The sequence below is a fragment of the Molothrus ater genome, chromosome W, assembly GCF_012460135.2.
Source record: "Molothrus ater isolate BHLD 08-10-18 breed brown headed cowbird chromosome W, BPBGC_Mater_1.1, whole genome shotgun sequence".
Classification (NCBI taxonomy): Eukaryota; Metazoa; Chordata; class Aves; order Passeriformes; family Icteridae; genus Molothrus; species Molothrus ater.
Window position 1 is genome coordinate 1,567,010 of NC_050510.2, and position 21,715 is coordinate 1,588,724.

Here is a 21,715-nt window from a genome sequence, read left to right on the forward strand (position 1 = left end):
ATCTCAAGCATGGGTGTTCAATTCCCGTTCAATCAAGGATCTACATTTTAAAGCTTATGATAATTTTTGAAACTTACAAAAAAGTTTTTGGAGCTTAAAAAACTACTGTCAGTCTGAAGAAGCATGAAAAACACATTATACATGCTTTCAAGCTTAAATTGCTCTGGCAATTGATATGAAATTGATTCCTAAATCTAAATGATCTTGTCATTTTGTTATGTCTTCATAAAGATGGGAAACCCCTGGCATGACTATTCACATAGAAGCATTGCACAGAAATGCTCACAATAGCAGTTGTCAAGAAAACATGTTCATGGTACACCAGATATAATAGGTAATGTCACATGGAAATGTTTGTTTAAGCTTAAGCACATGTTAGTATACCTTTGCCTCCATCTGATACTTAACAGGATGTTAGGCTTGAGATAAAGCACCAGTGACACAGTTTACGTTGCCTCAGGAGCCAAGTCTGAAATCCTCAAAAGTCTTTTCAGTGACCTCTGTGATACAGCCATTTTTAATATGTACAAGAACTAGCTAGAAGAAACTCCTCCCAAGCATACAGCAAGCTAGATACAGTCTCCAAAAGAGTAACCAGGAAAAAGTTAACTGAAGTTTAAGGATGACTATTTCAAAATGACTAGTTCTAATTCTTAATACTTACTTAGCAAGATGCCGACATAATACATCTTTACAAATTGGCTGTTCAGCCAAAGTCAGCCAAAACTCACAAGCCTCCAAAGCAACATTTTCATCTTGGTCCTGGGTCCTTTGAAGCATATACTACACAAAAAAAAAACCACAATCTTGTATAAGTTTTAAGTGAAGAAGCTATCAACAACATTGCAAAGTGTGTTTGCAAAAATAAACTATGCTCCCAGAGTAATTTTGTTTCTTTGGGGCAATGGGAAGAAACAGATATAAAAAACTACTTAAGGCTATAGTGAGAATAAGCTGAGACTTATTTCTCAATGCTAGATGATTCAGATTCTAAGTTTTTTCCCAGTTTAAGTGAGAACATTATTACCAAGAAACTATAGACAGAGACCCAAGATAATAAACAGTTTCCTGAGAATAGCGGGGGGATTTAAAAATTATTTTAACACTCCCCCCCTTCTCCTTTTGAATAAAAGAGTACAATTACACACTTAGTAAGATGGAAATACTTTTTATATCCAGTACCATAAAAAAGCCTCTCTTTCAAATATTGATTATCTGACAGGATGCAATTAAGTAGAACTCACAACAGGGGAAAAAAAAGTCTCACTTTTTCCAAGTATGAATGGTAATTCAGAGATTCAGTGTCAAATCTTTAAGCTTGCTGTTAAAATTTAAACCCCCTTAAAAAAAAATTAAATACCTGCATAAGCAGAAAGGCTAAATACACCATGGCTACATCAGTTTCTTGTACATGACTTCCAAAGCAATTTAGAGAAAGTGCTTGCAACTTCCAAAACAGTAAGTTTTGCATTCTTCCATGCAGCTCATTTCTGAAACAATTGGTCCTTCCACTCATTTTAGAAGCCTCATGGAAGTCCATGCAGCTACCTTTCATCACACATTGATTTAAAATTAAGAAAATAAATTCTCCTTCAGAATACCATTTTGTTCTCAAAATTAAATAGAATGGGGCAACCTATATTATCCTTATGCATTTCAGGGATGCAAGATTTGCAACAAACATCCCTTTCTACAGAACTGCATTACTACAGGGCTGCATCCAAAGCAGCATGGGCAGAAGGTGGAGAGAGGTGATTCTCCCCTTCTATTCCGCTCTCTTGAGACCCCACCTGAAAAACTGTGTCCAGCACTGGGGTCCCAACACAAGAAAGACATGGACCTGTTGGAGCAAGCCCAGGGGAGGCCACAAAGATGCTCAGAGGGCTGGAGCTCCTCTTCTATGAAGACAGGCAGAGAGAGTTGGGGCTATTCAAACTGGAGAAGTGAAGGATTCGAGACCTTCGAGCACCTTCCAGTACTTAAAGGGGCTCCAAGAGAGCTCAAGAAGGACTTTTTACAAGGGCATAGAGTGATAAGAACAGGAGGAATGGTATTATGCTGAAGGAGGGTAGGTTTAGATTAGATATTTGGAAGAAATTCTTTACCTTGAGGGTGGTGAGGGCCTGGCACAGGTTTCCCAGAGAGGTTATAGACTCCTCTCCCCATTTCTGGCAGTGTTCAAGACCAGTCTGGATGGGGCTCCAACCAACCTGGTCTAGCAGAAGGTGTTCTTGCCCATGTGGGGGAGGTTGGAACTAGGTGATTTTTAAGGTTCTTTCCAATCCAAACCATTCTGTGATTCTATGAAATGCACTAAATTGCAAGTGTTTCCTAAAAGGTCATTATTGTGATTAAGAACTGATGGCAACAAAAATACTGCTCTATTCTGAGTTATGAACAGATTACAGCTTGGAAAATTTGAAAAATGTCCTATCCATTTGTCTGTAAACTGCACACTGCTTCTCCCCCTGCTTCACCCTCTCTCTCTCTGGGCCTAGCTTAAAGCTACAAGACCCATTTCTGGGCAAGAGAACAGATGATGGGGATACCAGCATCATAAAGTCATCCCAGGACACCATTGCAAGCAAGGTTAATTAATAGAACTGAAGTGATTTGGCATTTTTCCCTAGAGGGTTTGAAAATCAACACTTTTGTTGTATTCAGTTATTTGCCACAAAGACAAAACCAGAATGACAAAAAGTAATGTCTGTTTGAAGGTCACACTATCATTTCGTCTTTAAGCACATATTATAATATATGCTCCATGAAGTTAGATAGCAGTAGATGGAAAAGGCTACTTACACTCAGTGGTATAAGAGCCATATACACAGTCTGGAAATCATAGAATGGTTTGGGTTGGTGTCCTGGTTTGAAAAGGAAGTGAGTTTTTTGGGATGCTATGGTCAAACCAATAGGTGCTCAGATTTGAATATTGGCACCTGGTGTGGCAACTGAGGACATGGATACGCCTCTGAGAACACGAGGGGTTAAAAGCAGAGAACTCCCAGGAAAACTTTCTCTTGGGTTCCATCTGTGAAAGAGGTCAGGCCTCCCCTGCCCAGCTGCAGGCTGGGCGGGGGAGGGGAAGCCATGCGGCCCGGTGAGGTAGGCCGGGCCTTGGACAGAGAAGGGAGGTGAAGGCCCCTGCAGGATGGAAGGGTGGAGGAACACTGAGAGGCATCGGGCAGCCACGCCACCCCCCCCCCAGGAGAGAGAGGGAGAGAGAGAGAGAGAGAGAGAGAGAGAGAGAGAGAGAGAGAGAGAGAGAGAGAGAGAGAGAGAGAGAGAGAGAGAGAGAGAGCTGGTGCCTGTGCTGTGCCACCTTGAAATTTGATAGCACAGCCAGCTGAGAAGGAGAGGGGGGGTGTGGCGAGAAGGTGCCCGGCAGGGCAGCCATGGGAGTTCTAGACAAGCAGAGCCTGAGATTTTTTACCCTTTTCTTGAATAATGGAAACGTTTCAAATACTGATCCTCCTGGAGCTGAATGAGAAGAGAGATAGAGATGAGATAAGAGGAAATGGGCCACGAGAGAAATTGAGAAGAATCTTGGGTGGGAGGGATGATGGAGTGGCCTTTGGCTGGGCTTTTCTTGTATAGCCATGGACAGAACCATTTTTCCTGTGACACAGAGACTTCATTTAGGGGGAGGCAATGGCTTGGAGCCAAGAGAGTGCAGTGATGTTATGTGAAGGAGTGTGTGAACAGAGACGATGGGTGAGGAGGGTGGTGGTGCCCTCGATCTTCAGGGAAGAAGAAGACCTCTCTTCTCAAGACCCCTCGGCCCCAGGGGGTGAATTTGGTGGGGACAGGTGTCCCAAAAGTGAGAGACTGTGCTTCTTTTTGGAACTGGGCAAAGCATCCTTAAAAGGGGAACCCTAGAAGCAGCTCTGGTCCATGTGCAGTGGTGAGAGCACTGTACATGGAAGGGAGATGTCACAATGGCAAATGTTCTCCAGGTGGTGCCACGTGTGACATGGAAACACAAGAGGTCTCAACTGTGTTTCCTGGGGAAGCCTATGGTACAAGAGGAACTCCTCTCTCCGTGATGAACTGAGAACTGATTATCTAATGGGGGTGATGGACTGAGAGTTGATGATCTGAGGGGTGGATGTATTGGAAATTTGGTGGGGGGAGGAGGAATTTTTTTTGGAAGGTTTTCATTCTGAGTTCTGTGTGCGTTTCTTTTTATATAGAGTTGTAGGTTAATAAAGTTTTTCTTCTATATTCCTAAGTTGGAGCCTGCTTTGCTCTAGTCCTAAACACATCTCACAGCAGACACCAGGGAGCATATATTTTCATGGGGGCACTGGCATTGTGCCAGCATCAAACCATGACAGTTGGAAAGGACCATAAAGATTATCCAGTTCCAATCCACCACCATGGACAGAAACACCTTTCACTAGACCAGGTCGCTCAAAGCCCCATCTAACCTGGCCTTAAACACTTCCAGGGATGGGGCAGCCACAACATTGCTGGGCAACCTGTGCCAGGGCCTCATCACCCTCACAGGGAAGAATTTCTTTCTAATATCCAATCTAACCCTGTTCTCTAACAGTTTAAAACCATTGTCCCTTGTTCTGTCACTACACTCACTGATAGAATCCTTCCCCATATTTCTTGTAGGCCCCCATAGTAAAAACAGTGATACTAGTATCAAAGCAAAGTATGGGAAGAGTATTTGAAGGCTTTTAGGTTTTTTTAGCATTCTTGTGCCATACTTTAATGAGTACTTTTAATGATAAGCTAAAAAAGTGGCTTTAGGCAATGGAAATAGTTGCTTCCTGACAAAAAATTACAAAATAGCATAGGAACATTATTCAGAACTGGTTTGCATACTCTGTAACAGTGTTGTGTTAGTCTTGCTATGTCAAACCATCAAGAAAAGAACGATGCACAATGCATTAAGAAAAATTCTTTCAGCAGTAAAAGATGTCTATCTGAAAGCAACAGGATGCAAACAATCTTATTTCTTTAGCAACAAGCTGAGTTTCTGTGTTATAACTTCATATTATCAACACCCTTCAAGTAATCTCATTATGCATTGTAAAATAAAAAGTCAGGACTTCTATTAAAAAAGATCTTAGGCACCACATGCCTGGCTAAATATGCTATATGAATATACAAGTGCAATCTAATAACTGAAATCTATTAGGTCAGTCTACTTCTGATATATCCTGTTGTCATGTTCTCAGACAAAAGAAGGAGAAAAAAAAACCCACAGAGAAATACATATCTGCTTCTGATCACCTGGAAGTACATGCTCAAAAAACCCACTGAAATTGAAATTCAACCATCCCTGTTCCTCCAGGAACTTGGCAAAACAGTTAATATTAAACCTGTCTAGTTTAAAAGCATGACACTGGCCAAGACCTTCTGTCTTAGAATCACTACCAAATTATTAATATTCTTAACTACTTTAAATGTAATTCTCCATAAGCATAAAAAACCCTATCATGTGGATACCAGTTTCTTTCTTTTTAAGAATTCCTTCACTTTGAGCAGCTGCTATTAGAAGCATTCAACTTGGAGGTAGTCAAGTTTCAAAAGGGCAAAACCAGACTCATTTGAATGAAAAATAGTCAGTTCTCAGATATTACACTGTCACATATTAATATGTGTGTATACAGAACTGGGCAAATCAGTAACAGTACACAATAGTCCCAAAACTGTGGAGGAAGGGGAGGAAGTCTGATCTTCAGAAAAAATTCACTACTGCTGTCTTTTGTAGAGAAGATGCCTAGTAATAGTTTTCCCAAAAAAAAAAAAAGGGATACAATGAGAATACAATCTTGGATCTTCTGGTTGCTGACGTAATTTCTACCTGCAAAGTCCAGAAGTTCCTTACTGATTTGTTTGCTGACAACCCCAAGTTATGTGGTGCGGTCGACATGCTGGAGGAAAGGAATGGCATCCAGAGGGACCTGTACAGGCTCAAGAGGTGGGTCTGTGCAAACTTCATAAAGTTCAACAAGGCCAAGTGCAAGGTCCTGCACCTGGTCAAGGCAATCCCAAGCACAAGTACAGGCTGGGCAGAGAATGCATTGGGAGCAGCCCTGCCGAGAAGGACTTGGGAACAGTAGTTGACAAGAAACTCAACATGAGCTAGCAATCTACACTCGCAGCCCAGAAACCAACTGTGTCCTAGGCTGCATCCAAAGCAGTGTGGCCAGCAGGTCAAGGGCGGGGGGGGGGGTGTGTGTGTGTGTGGATTCTCCTCCTCTACTCCACTCTTGTGAATATAAGGAGGATGTGGAGCTGCTGGAGTAAGTCCAGCAGAGGCCATGAAGATGCTCAGAGGGCCTGAAGCACCTCTGCCATGAGGACAGACTGAGAGAGTTGGGAGTGTTCAGTCTGTTTCCAGTTCAGAAACCTGTTCAGAAAAGAAGGCAGATTGTAGAGCACCTTCCAGTAATGGAAGAGGGGTTGGAACTAGATGATCTTTAAGGTTCCTTCCAACCCAAACCATTCTAGGATTCTATGATTGCAGGAGGGTGAAGAGTCAGAGAAGTTATCACTTGTTGACAATATAATCTTCAAAGCTTTATTCTCTCTCTCTCCAAAAAAAAAAACCAACCCCAAACCAGAACAAACAAAAGAAAAAAAAACTATCTCAAGTACCAACAATGCCTACTTGTCCTGTGTTAGATGAGAAGATATGTGCCAGGCTTGGTGTCATGGAATTCCAGACAACACTAGACAAATACTACAAGTCACCTCAATTTTATGCCTCTCTAATGACTTTGTCCAGAAGCACAAAAAAAACCCAAACCTGCTTCATATTATCTGGACTTGGCACTTATGGAATTTGACACTGGATTATGACCCATTTGTTCTTATATGTGCATGAGAAATATTCTGATCTGTGTTCTATTTCCAGTCTAGCAAGTAGTGTATATAAAGGCTATCTAGAAACTGCCAGTGTTTCCCAGAAACATGGAAATTACAACTCAGTTGAGCAAACAAGTACCAGTTGATTGGTCTTCTGGTAGGCAAGTCTGCACTAATCTAGAATAATCAAGGAACTATCCAAGGACACCCACCTATAAAACTGAATGCAATGGCAGGCAGTTTTGTTAATAGCTCAAAGAGCATCTCAGATATTTAAAATTACATTCCTTATCCTTGCTGTGGCAAAAGAGCCAAAAAGGTGGCAGCTTCACTGTGTAAACTGTAATAATATCAGCACCAGAAGGAAGATTTTTAACATGATCTCACTTGTAGTCAGGCAATGCCTGGCTGCTCCATGGTATAGCTGATCCTGGCCATTTCAGGATCAATTAATTTAAAGAAGAATGAAGAACTGCCATATGCACTGTCAAATACAATGTCATGTTGGCAATTAGCTAAAAAGAAACTTTTGAAACTTCAGTCTTGAAGGAAAATAAAGAGTAGGCAAGCACAAATGGAAAACAAAGAGTAAGCAAGCACAAAAATAACACACTTATTCTGATGTATGCTTTTAATTTGCTATTATTTCTGCAATTCCAAACATGTTTCAGCATACAATCGGAGAAATAAGACTCACCTCAACTATACTAATCATATGAGGAAGCAGGCGATCCATTCGAACTTCTAGCAACATTACCAGAGCACGACAAACATTTTTGCGTACTTCAGGCTCCTCATCACCAGCCAGTGCAAAAAGATTCTGTTGGAAAGTAATACCAGTAAAAAAGCCTCAATTCATCTAGTTCAACTTGTATTAAAATTTACATTATTGGAAAACCAAAGTATGCAAACATGTACTTCTGTACCATCCCACCCCACACTTCAGAAAACTGTAATATTTCCTAAAGACATGGTCTAGCAAATGAACTCTTCAGATTTTAATGAGTAATGTTACTCAGTGTTTTGGTCATGTGTACATTAGACACAAGAACAGTATTCCCTGATTTTTTTTTCCTTAAACATTAATTAAGTTCTGAAGCTAGAAAATGCCTTCAGAACAAAACAGCAGCAAATAAAATACACCCTGGATAAGCCAAAATCTCATCCTTCTAATCCACATTCAGTAGTAGTATTCAGAGAGACCCATAATCTACTCAGTGACATGATGATCGCTGTACCGAACTCTCCATCACACATGACAGACTGCTGCCAGTACCTCTATGCAAGAAGAGTTTCCCGTATTTATTAAAAGAAAGCATTTTCAAAACACTATTTCCTTGGGCTGGGAGAGTTCTTAGACTAATTTAAGCATAAGCATGCAGAATGCCTTTCAACCCATGGGGACTGAAGCTAGGAATGGGAAGCCATCAATGTGGAGTTTAGGGGTAGTGGAGGTTGTAAAACATCATTTAAAGCTCTTGATAAATTAGATATGTTATTCGACTTACCCCTCCAAGAAAAAATGCACTCACCTCAATAAAAGAATCTATGTGCAACATAAGAGCTTGAGTTCTGCTGATGATAAATTGATTGACACACGCAACAGCATGAGACCTACAAATTGAACAGTTAAAATATATATATTCTTCATGTCTTAAACATTTTCTAAACTGTACAAAGGCATCACAGACATTAGGAAGTAAATAACACCATGTCTTAGGTTGCAAATGCAAGATGTGGCTGGGGGGTGTGCGTTCTATTGCCATCTGTTAGAGGTGGGGCAGTTATCGTCTGTTAATTAGGCCTCCTGTTAAAACCAGGTGGAGCAGTTTTCTTTATCTCTTCCACAACCAATCCTCCCTCTGGGGAGATATCTTCTGTTAATGGGCCATTGAGTGTCACTGCATGACTGATAAAATTACATCATCCCATTGTGAGATGCTCTGCCCAGAGGGAGGAGCCAAGCATTCCTACCTGGATATAATCGAAGATTTGGAACAACACCATAGGCAGCCTTTTCTCACTGGATTCCCAGAGGAAGGTCAGGCCCATCTATACTACCACTGGACTACAGCCTTTCTACAGGCTCACTGTTTCAACAGAACTGCATCTATCAGTCCAGGAGGACTGCAGACACTATTTACTCGGACTGCTACCAACACCCTGACCAACAGGGTGTCAGGTTGTATTCTGACTCTGTAAGTGTTGTTTTGTATTACTGCATTTTTATTTTTTCCTAAAAAGGAACTGTTATTTCTACTCCCATATCTTTGTCTGAGAGCCCCTTAATTTCAAAATTATAATACTTTGGAGGGAGGGGGTTTGCATTTTCCATTTGAAGAGAGATTCCTGCCTTCCTTGGCAGACACCTGTCTTTTCAAACCAAGACACACTGTCCAAGCATATTCTAGAGGCGGGGGGATTAAATCTGAACATCTATATTTTTGATAGTGGAGCCCTGGAAAATGCTAAAGATAGACTTTGAAAATGTTAGGCTTTGTGTTTTCTCAGATCACTGCACCTGTGTAAGCAGTATGATAAATGATATGATTGTTAGATGTGGTGATTGTTTAGTAACTAATAATAATTATTGTATACTCATAAGAAGAATCATGAGAAATTATGTTAGAAATTTAAGGGGGAACCATGAGAAGCTATGTTTAGCTGAAATCTGTGTATACAATAGAACAATAAGAGTTTAGTAATTAACATGAAAGTTATATAACAATAGAGTATAAAACACGCTCACCTCGAATGTATGGTCGGAATCAGATTTGGGTGGAAACTACCCCGATTCCCAGAGCTCTTAAATAAAAAGCACCGCATATAATCGCTTATGTGATTATGTGTTTTTGAATGCTAACATTTTGGCGACCCCAGATGGGACCCTGCGGGTGCTGCTGAAGTGAGTTTCGCGACTCGACCACGCTCCAGCCGGCACCAAGGGATTCTCAGGGAGCTCGATCGGCCGCGACCGCTTCTGCCGCTTGCAACGTCCCCGGGAGAAAGGTAAGGTGCTTTTTACTTTGGTTTGGGTGCCTGCCAATAAGACGCAGCGAAAGCTACGCTTGGTTGGGCTAAAGGAATTCCTGGTGGTACAAGCCTAGGCGCCGTTCCATAAGACAATCGTGAAAGCGTTGCGGGTTCGGCAATTTGTGGTATATTTGGAATGGAGAAACTTTAGGGGTTTTGGGCGGCAACACCTCTATCCCTGAAACTTCTCCTTTGGGGTGCTTATTAGCACATTGGAAACAGGGTAATTTTGGGGAAGAATTACGTAAAGCTAAGTTGATTAATTATTGTAATACATGGTGGCCAGAATGTGCCTTGGACAATGGTGAAAAATGGCCAAAATACGGTACTCTGCAATATAACACTATTTCGCAGGTAATGTCGTTTTGTAAACAAGAAGGAAAATGGGATGAGGTTCCGTATGTTGATTTGTTTTTCTATTTACGGGGAAAGCCAGAATGGCAGAATGAATGTGGATTAATGATGGTTAAAACATCTGCAAGCAATAAGTGTGGGGTTTGTGAGGAACGTTGTTTAGAACACTTGGCGTTGAAAGAAAGCCTGAGTAGGGAAAATTATACAGATATTGATTTACAGGTAGGTCCAATAGGAACAAGAGAACCTAACCCGATCCCACCTGTTTCATCTGTCCCTATCCCACTGCCTGCTCCTACCCCACCTAGTCCTGAACCTGTCTCATCTAGTACACCCTTCCCTCTTTATCCTCCTCTTCCATCGTCACCTGATCCCTCTTCCTCGGAAGATGAGCAAAACCTAACTGTGGTAGAAAGGAGAGAGAGAGAATCAGAGAATCAATGACCCCGGTAGCCCACAGAACCAGGAGTCGGTCTAACCTTGCCCCAGTTATGGATAGAAAAGACATAGGCAGACAAAAATGGACTGTAATTGCCCCCTTACGGCAAGGTGTAGGAGTGGAAGGGCCAGTATTTATAAAAGTGCCTTTCTCTCCTGCAGATTTAGTTATTTGGAAACAATCAGCCGGAACTTATAGAGAAAATCCTGATAAAATGGCATGAGTAGTAAAAATGGTTATAAAAACTCAAAATCCTGACTGGGATGATATACAAGTAATATTAGATACTTTGATGGATTCTACTGAGAAAGAGATGGTACTTAAGGCAGCCAAAGAAAGGGCAAGGGACTCTATAAGAAACGGGCTCGTAACAGGAACTCTAGATGAAAATTTTCCAATTGAGGATCCAAAATGGGACCCTAATTTATCTTGGGGTATGAGGAGACTACAGAGATATCGGGAGTGGATCCAAATAGGAGTTCAGAATGCTGTGCCCAAAACTATAAATTGGTCTAAACTATATGAGGTTGGACAGGAAAAGAAGGAATCTCCCACTGCATTTTTGGAGAGGCTTAAGGAGGTAGCAAGAAAATATACAGATCTCGAAATGAACACAGAACAAGCAAAGGTTCAGCTCGCTCTCATATTCTTGGGCCAGTCACAGGACAATATTCGTAGAAAACTGCAAAAATTAGAAGGGGAAGAACTAAGGAATTTGGATAAGCTACTTGAGGTAGCCTGGAAGGTATATTACAATCGCAAAAGAGAAGCTAGTTAAAGGGAGCAGCAGAATCTTTTGGCAGTAATACAAGGAAAAGGGAACCCAAATTTCAGGGGATGTAACAGGAATGGTCGAGGTAGGAGACCAGTTACGCAGGGGTTAAACCTAAATCAATGTGCATATTGCAATCGGGAGGGCCATTGGAAGAGACAATGCCCAGACTTGAACAACCAGTTTCACCAGGACAATCAGTTCCAGCAGGTTACCAAGGAGATGGTCCTGGGGGAGTATACCAGCTGACTAGACATAGAGCTGGTAGAAGAAGTTAAGGAACCTGTTATAAATATACAATTAGGACATAAAGAGGTCAAATTTCTAATAGATACAGGAGCTACTTACTCGGTATTTAATGATTTGCAAGGACAAATTGGGGACAAGTAAACATCAATAGTCGGCGCTACAGGGAAAGAGGAAAAATGGCCATTTGTGTTTTGGGAACAAAGTTATAACACACGAATTCCTATATGTACCTGAGTGTCCAATTCTGCTTTTAGGGAGAGATTTGCTAGCGAAACTTGAGTGTCCAATTCTGCTTTTAGGGAGAGATTTGCTAGCGAAACTTGATGCAGTAATAACCTTTGAAAATGGGGAGCTTATAATGAAAATACCTGAATCAAAGATGGGACAGATTTTAATGATCAAAGAAAAACCTGTTCCCTCTATCCCTAGGGAGGTGGAAGATGCAGTGATTCCTTCTGTATGGGAGACAGATATACCAGGGAAATCTAAATTGGCATAACCAGTGCATGCAGAGTTAAAAGAAGGGGCGAGGGCTGTACATGTCAAACAGTATCCCATAAAACCAGAAGCACAGCAAGGAATAGTAAAGATTATTGAGAAATTCTTGAAATACCGAATTTTAGAAGAATGTGAATCAGAATTTAATACACCAATATTTCCAGTAAAGAAGCCAAATGGTGAATATAGATTACTGCAGGATTTGAGAGCAATAAATAAGATAACAAAGGACATTTATCCAGTGGTAACAAATCCTTACACATTGCTAACATCCATAAAGGAGATATATAAGTGGTTTACTGTAATTGATTTAAAAGATGCCTTTTTCTGCATCCCCCTTGACACTGAAAGTAGGAAACTGTTTGCCTGTGAGTGGGAAAACCCAGGGAATGGGAGAAAGACCCAGCTCACCTAGACACGATATAAGAACTCGCCAACCCTATTCGGAAACCAACTGGCAAAGGAGCTGGAGATTTGGACCAAAAATGGGCAAGTACCAAGACACCAACACCTGTTGTTGCAGTATGTTGATGATATACTAATAGCTACAGAAGAAAAAGCAACCTGTATAAAGGTAACCATTGAGATTTTAAATTCACTGGGAATGGGAGGTTATAAAGTATCCAGAGGAAAGGCACAAATTGCCCAACAGACTGTGATCTACCTGGGATATAAAATTTCACATGGGCAATGAAAACTAGGCACTAACCGTATCCAAGCTATTTGTGCTATTCCAGAGCCCCAGAATTTACATGAGCTGCGAGTCTTCCTCAGGATGGCAGGATGGCGTCACCTGTGGATCATGGACTATGGACTGATTGCGAAACCCCTGTATGAAGCTCAGAAGACGCAGCCATTCACCTGGGGCAAGCCACAGAAAGAAGCCTTCCTAAAATTAAAGGAAGCACTGACAACTACTCCAGCATTAGGATTACCTGATCTGTCTGAAGATTTTCAGCTGTTTGTACATGAAAGGCTGCGCCTAGCACTAGGAGTCCTGACCCAATGTCTGGGAAGTTGGAAAAGGCCGGTGGGCTACTTCTCCAAACAACTTGACAACATAAGTGCCGGGTGGCCTTCATGTCTGTGGGCAGTCGCAGCCACTGTGATGCTGATACAAAAAGCCAGGAAGCTTACTATGGGAAGACACATAGATGTCTATGTACCACACATGGTAACCACTGTCTTAGAGCAGAAGGGGGACCATTGGCTATCCCCAAGCGAGGATGATGAAATTCCAGGTAGTCCTGACTGAGCAGGATGATGTCACATTAAAAACAACTAACCTTTTGAATCCAGCTCTGTTCCTAGGTACCACAACTGAACAAGGCCCATTAGAGCATGACTGTGTGGAGGTAAGAGTACAGCTATTCAGCAAGAGAAGACCTGAAAGATGTCCCACTAGAGCAGCCAGAGTGGGAGCTATTTACAGATGGGAGCAGCTTCATGGAAAACGGAACCAGATACGCTGGATATGCGGTAACAACAGTCAGTACAGTAGTGGAGGCAAAGGCATTACCACCAAATACATCTGCCCAGAAGGCAGAACTGGTTGCTTTAACCAGGGCACTAGAATTAAGTTAAGGGAAAAAGGTAAATATCTGGACTGACTCAAAATATGCTTTTGGAGTGGTGCATGTACACGGAGCACTGTGGAAAGAAAGAGGATTACTATCTTCTCGAGGTACGCGCATTAAACATCAGGATGCAGTCCTGCAATTGATTAAAGCAGTACAAAAACCTGAACAAGTGGCAATTATACACTGTAAAGCACACCAATCAGGAAACTCCAAAATCTGTGAGGGAAATCGAAAAGCAGACTGGACAGTCCGACAGGTTGCTCAAGAGGTGCAAACAACAATGGCATTGATACCTTTAAAGCTTAATGTATCCCAATTCAATTTGCCTCCAAAACCAAAATATTCAGTAGAAGATGAGAGACTGGCACGTTTGCTAAATGCACAAAAGAATTCAGAGGGATGGTATGTGACTGCACAAGGACAAATAGTGGTACCCCCCTTGATAATGAGAGAAGTTCTACAAATTAAACATAACGAATGTCACTGGGGAGCAGAGGCATTGGTAAAATTGCTAAAGCAAAATTTAATTTCAGTATGGATGTTAACAATGGCAAAATCAGTATTGTCAAAATGTGATATCTGCTTGAAAAACAACCCAGTGGCTAGGCGACAGGCACAGCTAGGAAGAATTCGGATAGGAATAGAGCCAGGAGACTATTGGCAGGTAGATTTTGTAGAATTGCCAGGAACTCGAGGATACAAATACCTGTTAGTGGGGGTTGACACATTCTCTGGGTGGCCAGAAGCCCTTCCCTGTTGCAGGAACCAAGCAAAGGAAACAGTTAAGTGGTTACTACAGGAGATTATTCCCAGATTCGGGGTACCCATAGGGGTATCATCAGATAGGGGGTCCCATTTCATAGCTACAGTAGTAAGAGAGGTAAGTAGATTGCTGGGGATAACTTGGGACCTCCACACACCATGGAGACCCCAGTTGAGTGGACAGGTAGAGAGGATGAGTCAGACACTAAAAAGGCAAATCAATAAAATATGCCAAGAAGCCAAATTGCAGTGGCCCCAGGCTTTGCCAATAGCACTGTTGAGGATTCGGATAAAGCCTAGGAGTGGGATGTCAGTCAGTCCTTATGAGATATTATATGGGAAACCATATGAATCTCCTGAGCCCAACCCTAATGTACATGTCACAGGAAAGAAGGAAGTGTATAATTATGTTCTGTCTCTCGGAAAAGCTTTAGCTCGGCTCCAGAGCATCCTCGTGTGGAATAGACCGCTGACTCTCGAGAACCCAGTTCATAACATACATCCAGGAGACGAGGTGTACATCAAGAACTGGAACGAAGAACCGCTGAAAGAAAAGTGGAGTGGACCCCATCAGGTACTACCGACCACCTTTACAGCAGTCAAAGTAGCTGGCGTGGACCCCTGGATTCATTATACCTGAGTGAAGAAAATCCATCCTGGATCACGGACTGTGTAAACTGTGGAACCAGCAAGGCTGCAGATAAGATGTGTTTAATTACTCTGAGAATGCTATCAGTAATTGTGCTAACGTTATAGTCATTAACGTCTTTGGGATGTGGAATGCAAAAAGATCAACAAACCACTCTTCATTCTAGAATGAAGAGAGAGGTACAAGCAGAAACACAGGTGATAAAGGTTTCTAATGCAGTTCAGGCTGAGAATGTAATGATCGGATTAGTCAAAGATTTTGCCAAAATGCAAAACACCAGTAGAATAACTGCCTGTCTGCCAATACCAAAGGCAGCAGGAGACCCAGTAAATTGGGGGATCATAACATCAAAACTACCTGAAATACAAAAGAACAAAACAATTGCATGTAAACAGGTACCCGAATCGAGGCAAGTAATCAAGGAAACTTGGGAGAAAATATGAACATGGATGAGACCCATGGACCAGAAAGACTGTATTCTAAGTGATGGCATACTAGGAACCCCTATGGGAGAATCAGGAGGCATCACACAATGGCAATGCTATGTACCACACTATAAAAAGATTATAGAAAATGTTACAGAAACCACTCTGGTATGGAAGTGTGAGGCCAAGGATCAGAAAGATCAGACAGAGCCTTGGGACAGTGCGTGATCTGTGAGTATTCTTCAAGGATTCCAATATATGGCAAACACCCCTTGGTGTATTAAGTGGGAAGGCTCCGAGAATGAAACAGATCCAGCAATAACGAACACTGCCACTAGTAGCAGAACGAGGGCAGACAAAGTAAGTTGGTGGGCATGTAACAAAACTTATGACTGCACTTCTGATGATGCAGAGATAAAACAGATACCTCCCCTGGCAATAGCCCTACAAATTGGTTATGCTTGCAGAGGGATCAAACATAAACAAGGCAGAGTGAATTATAAAGCAGTTATAGGATGTACCAGGAGTACAGTCCGAAGTCCAGGACAATTTGTATGGGCAACAAGCGATGGCACCTGGACAACACATCTGCCTGTAGATGGGAAAGTAAAGGAAATTACTTTAGGCCTTCCAACCTCATGTCCAATTTGGAAAAGTCCCCATTTAATGGAAAACACGAACTTCTGCAGATAAGAGCAAGACGAGAAGTTCTAGACAATGAAAATCCAGATGACACTTGGCAAGAACCGTCTGGTGGAGTGAAATTTGGGTGGGCCCTAGAGTCATTACTTGGTCCTATAGCAAACTATCAGAGTAGGGAGATGCTGTACAAACTTACAGGTCAGGTAGATAGAATGGCAAGAGTCACCTGGGAAGGATTTAAAGAATTAAACGTACAATTACAAGCCACCACAAAAAAAAAAAAAAAAGACTACAAAATCGATTAGCCTTAGATTTGTTACTCCTGAAAGAGCATGGAGTATGTGGATTTTTAAAGGGACAAGTTGATCATTGCTGCGTTCATATCCCAAATGTAACTGCAGATGTAGAATATGACATCAATCAGTTGAAACAAATAGAGCATGAAGCAAAGGAAGAGCAAAAGGACTTGACTACAAGCTGGTTGGGAAAAAAACCTTTAAAGGGTTAGGGTGGAATGTGAGTTCATGGATTAAATCTATCACTGAGAGTGTGATACTCTTACTAACTGTATTCTTTGCAATTTGGTTAGTGTACAGCATCTTAAAGGGAGAGATACAGAAGAAAACGTCCTGGAACCAGAAAATAATAAAGGCACTGACACAAGATCCACGTCCACCATCTTCTGGTTCTCCAGTTTGTGATAGCATCCACATCAACCCTGGATTTGAAGAACGCCAAGTATAAATTGATGAATAAAGGACTGTATCAAGTAAAAACATATAGTGAAGTGAAAATGCTTTCAAAGGGGGGAGAATGATAGTGGAGCCCTGGAAAATGCTAAAGATAGACTTTGAAAATGTTAGGCTTTGTGTTTTCTCAGATCACTGCACCTGTGTAAGCAGTATGATAAATGATATGATTGTTAGATGTGGCGATTGTTTAGTAACTAAATATAATTATTGTATACTCATAAGAAGAATCATGAGAAACTATGTTAGAAATTTAAGGGGGAACCATGAGAAGCTATGTTTAGCTGAAATCTGTGTATACAATAGAACAATATAAGTTTAATAATTAACATGAAAGTTATATAACAATAGAGTATAAAACACGTTCACCTCGAATGTATGGTCGGAATCAGATTTGGGTGGAAACCACCCCGATTCCCAGAGCTCTTAAATAAAAAGCACCGCATATAATCGGTTATGTGATTATGTGTTTTTGAACGCTAATATTGTTACCAATAAAAATTAGTAAACCACGTTTTTAAATACTACCATATACTCCAATATATCCAATAGATAATTTTAAATTAGGTATTCAGTAAATAAGAACCATAGCATGATGACTACCTGGCACATTTGTTCCAAATAGTATGTAAGGATGGTCTTTTTAAGTATATTATGATTATCAATTTTCTCTGATATTGTTGCCAGATGAAGACTCATTTGCACCTGGTGAGCTAACACAATACTTATTCTTCAAGGACCACTAGCCTATGGAACCACACAACGTTTTCTGTAGGAAGAAGAACTGGAAATCAGCCAGCCCAGTTATGCCAACTTTTACCAGTTAAATAGGAGGTCAGGGATGACTTTGGGGTTGCCAACCACCAGGGACCACCAAAAAGAACCTCAGGACAGAAAAACACATGTGTAAAAGGGAGGGAAAATATGTTAATTACTTTGGGGAAATTATTATAATACGTATGTTTCTCCTGGGAAAGCCTATGTATATGTATGTAAAATATACCATATAAACAGGAGGTGTTTCTGTAGTCAGGATGCACAATATTTCGGAGGAGCTATCCCCCTGTGCATTTGGCTAAATAAAGAATGCCTGCTTCTTAATGCTACATTAGTGTGAAGGAGTTTTATTTTCACTGATCTTTGGTAACAATGTTAACAATTCCATGCAAGTTAACATGGTGAAATTTTAGCATGCCCTTCTGTTGTAGCGTGTTTTTATACTTTGTAATAGTTTTGTTTTTGTATCCCCGTATTTTTCCCAAATGGTTTACCCCAGATTGTACCCCCCTCCCTTTACCTGTGTAATCCCTTTCCTTTGCTGAGATCATCCCCAAATCCCCACCCTGGCTCTCTGTCAATCACTCAGCATCCTATCCCCTCTATCTAGAAGTTTTGGTCCAGGATGTCGAGTGATTAACCAGAGGCTAGGAGTCAACCCCCCAAGTGTTACCCCATACACTGTTCTAAATGTCTATCCCCCAGTATCCATCCCTCAGGGTCACTTATTGGTTAGTAAAATGTTATCTACTTTCGGTTTCCACCTCCCTTTAAATGTAATCTTGGCACATCTCCCAGGGCTCTCAGCAGGAGGCCTTCTGAGGTGTAGGGGCTCCTCCAGAGCTCCTAGAATAAAACCTTGGATTAACCCCTGCTAAGTCGGCCCTTTTATCTTCTACCGATGTCTCTAGCGTCTCTTCTGCTGCAAAGGCGACTAGCCTAATTGCCTTCAGTGCCCTTGGGGCACAAGAGAGTGTGTCCCCGCTTTCGGCTGTGTTGGGGTTGCCCCCCCGGTGTCTGCTGACTTGGGACTGGCTGGGGTTCCTGAGAGGCTCCCAGAGAGACAGAGACAGCCTTCTTCATTGCTAAGTATCCAACTTTGCAAGATTTTTACCATTTAATGAGACCAATATGCATCAGTAATATAGTTGTAACTTAGAACAAATACACACTTGCATTAGGATACATAATAAAACAATTGTGGTAGAAACAAACTTAAAGTGAAGAGCTGATTCTTTATTCCATTCCATGCAAAGCCATTGCTTACAAGTCTTTTTCATTCTCGGAGACTCAAAAGCCAAATTATATAAGTAGAGGCACAATATAAAGCTACCTTTAAAAGCCTCTGAAGATCCATTAATGTATTTTTACTAATCTAACTCCAAACATCTAGTCTCTTCAGACATTTCTTTGAAGAGAGTCTCATAAAACAGGGTTCAAAAGTTCTCTCTTCACAGATTTAAATACTGATAATATTTAAATACTATTAAGTACTAATAATATTTTACTGACACAACTAATATTCTTCATACTTCAGTACTATGTACTGAAACCAGGCAACAGGTCGGCAGATGATCTGCTTTAAAGTTGAAACTGGTTTACCTATTTCAAAGCAAAAGCTTATCTTCCTATAAGTGCCAGTTCATGCTTTGTTATATATTTTTCTTAGTGTGCATCTATTTTAGGGGAGTTTCTAAATCTTATTAAATCCCATCAAGATTTATTCCTAGTTATACGCTTCCTTTTACTCTTCACCATCTATACTAGTGCTGGCAATAACTGAGCCCTCCAAGTTGTAGAATCTTTTGATATAATTTTCAAAGAGGAGTCCAAAAACACATTTCAGAGAATCACTCAGAATGATTGAGGTTGGAAGGGACCTCTGTAGATCATTTGCTCAAGTAGGGCCACCAACAGCTGGTTGCACAGGACCACATCACAACAGTGTGAGAGACTGGAAGGATTGCTGTCTTGAAACATTTCGGGTGCATGTGTGGGGGAAGGGGCAGGTTGGGCCTTGCTCTGGTGAGGCAATGCCGTGTTCCACACACCCCACACCCCCCGGGGCGTGTATCCCAGCCCCTGCAGGGGCCAACAATCACTGGCACACTGGAGGCAATGCTCCACACCCTGCTCCTGGAGCCCCAATCTAGCCCCAGAGTGTAGCCACATTTCTCTTCACAGAGAAAAGCAAGGCACAATTCTTCCCAGGAATATTTCTGGGTTTCACATTCTCTGAACATCGGAGAATGATCAAAACAATTCCTATCTTATTTGCTGTGACTGTGTTGTGCCAAAGTAGAATGCAATATGGAGATTGTTTACCCAAAGTGATGGTGTTTTGTTTCCTTGGCCTATCAGGGCCAAGTGTGTGTGTGTGTCAGGACCGTCGGCTGACAGTCACGAGATTCTGTGCAGGTGTGTGCAGAATTGAGTGCTTGGCAGATTCAGTTTAGATGTAATGTAATATAGATGTAATATAGTATAGAATAATATAGTATAATAAAGCAATTAATTAGCCTCCTGATAAGATGGAGTCCTCCTCATCATTCCTCCCTGCCAAGGGGGTCAGCCTGTTTTGATACCAGAGTGGTCAGATGACTGGAAGTCCCACCTAGGGGAAGGACCCAGGAAAGCCAAAGAGTATTTAACCAAGGACATGAGGTGAGCACATGTTTTGACCCTACTTCTTGGAATTTCTATCAGCTGAACATTGTGGAACCAGGAGTGGTAGCTGTATTTGTTCTTTTATATAACTTTTTTTGTCTCTCTCCTTCTTCTAATTCCCTCTTCTTGGAGTTTTGAGTAATTTAAAGTTGGATGGGCTAAGTTAATGCTTTGAGAAGTGTTTTATGTTGATTGAATGCTGCTCTAAACTTTTGCCAAAATTCTCTGATTTTACAAAGTTGACAATAATTTTTTTTTTGTTTTGACCCCTTGAGAATATCTTGTCAGTATTTCTCCAGTGTGTCAAACTCAGAGTACATGAACAACCATAAGCCCTTTTAAGAGTCTCATCGAGCAAGTTTTCTGGGGCCTTACAGATGGCTTTTGAATATTTCCAATGATGGGGACTCTACCACCTCTCTGGGTAACCTGTACCAGTTCTTGGTCACCCTCACAGTAAAAAAAGTGCTTCCCAATGTTCAGAGGGAACTTCCTGTGTCTCAGTCTGTGCCCACTGCCACATGTCCTGTCACTGGACACAACTGAAAAGAACCTGGCTCTGTCTTCTTTGCACCCTCCCTTCAGGTATTCATATACATGGATGATGTCACCCCTGAACCTCCTCTTCTCCAGGCTAAACAGTCCCAGCTTTCTCAGTCTTTCCTCATAGGAGAGATGCTCCAGTCCCTTTATCATCATTGCGGCCCTTTACTAGATCCACGTCTCTCTTGTACTGGGGAACCCAGAACTGGGCACAGTAGTTCAGGTGTGGCCTCATCTGGAGAGCGAGGGGAAGGATCACCTCCCATGCTGGCAACACTCCAGCCCAGGATGAGATTCAGCTTCTTTGTGGCAAGGGCACATTGCTGACTCATTTCAGGGTGTCATGGTTTGACATGAGAGACATTTATGGAAGTGATGTAAAGCTTCCAACCACTAGAAAGCTGGACATGCCTCTGTGAAAAACACATGTTAAAGATGAAAGAAACCCAGGAACAACTTCTTTTGCTTCCGGCCTGGGGACAGGTAACAGGGCCCGCCGCCCCCCCCCATCCCCAGGGGGCCGGGCCCTTCTCTGGGGGGGGGGGGGGGGTCCAGGGGACTCCAAGCCCCGTTCTGGCCAGGCCAGGCCCCAGCAGCTGCCAGGCAGGAAGTGGGGCAAGGCTGCGGAGCCCTGGCTGGAGCAGGGCCGGCCTCGGTTGTTAAGATCTTGCTGTCAGGTCCCCTCCCCCCAGCACAGCTGAGACCAGAGGCAGCCCTGCAGCTGGAATTGAACACAGAGAAAGACCAA

The 21,715-nt window shown here is 41.9% G+C and overlaps 1 protein-coding gene across 7 annotated transcripts in view; it reads right to left on the reverse strand.

The window, feature by feature from the left end:
- LOC118701480 (transportin-1-like) overlaps window positions 1–21,715 on the reverse strand; it is a 176,161-nt gene that overhangs the window by 68,327 nt on the left and 86,119 nt on the right. For all 7 annotated transcript variants that reach the window (XM_036406109.1, XM_054517748.1, XM_036406107.2 and 4 more), the window contains exons 8-10: window positions 8,361–8,442; window positions 7,526–7,648; window positions 665–783 (exon numbers count right to left, since the gene is read on the reverse strand). In XM_036406109.1, the coding sequence (XP_036262002.1) occupies window positions 665–783; window positions 7,526–7,648; window positions 8,361–8,442 (324 nt within the window). The remainder of the gene's footprint in view (window positions 1–664; window positions 784–7,525; window positions 7,649–8,360; window positions 8,443–21,715) is intronic.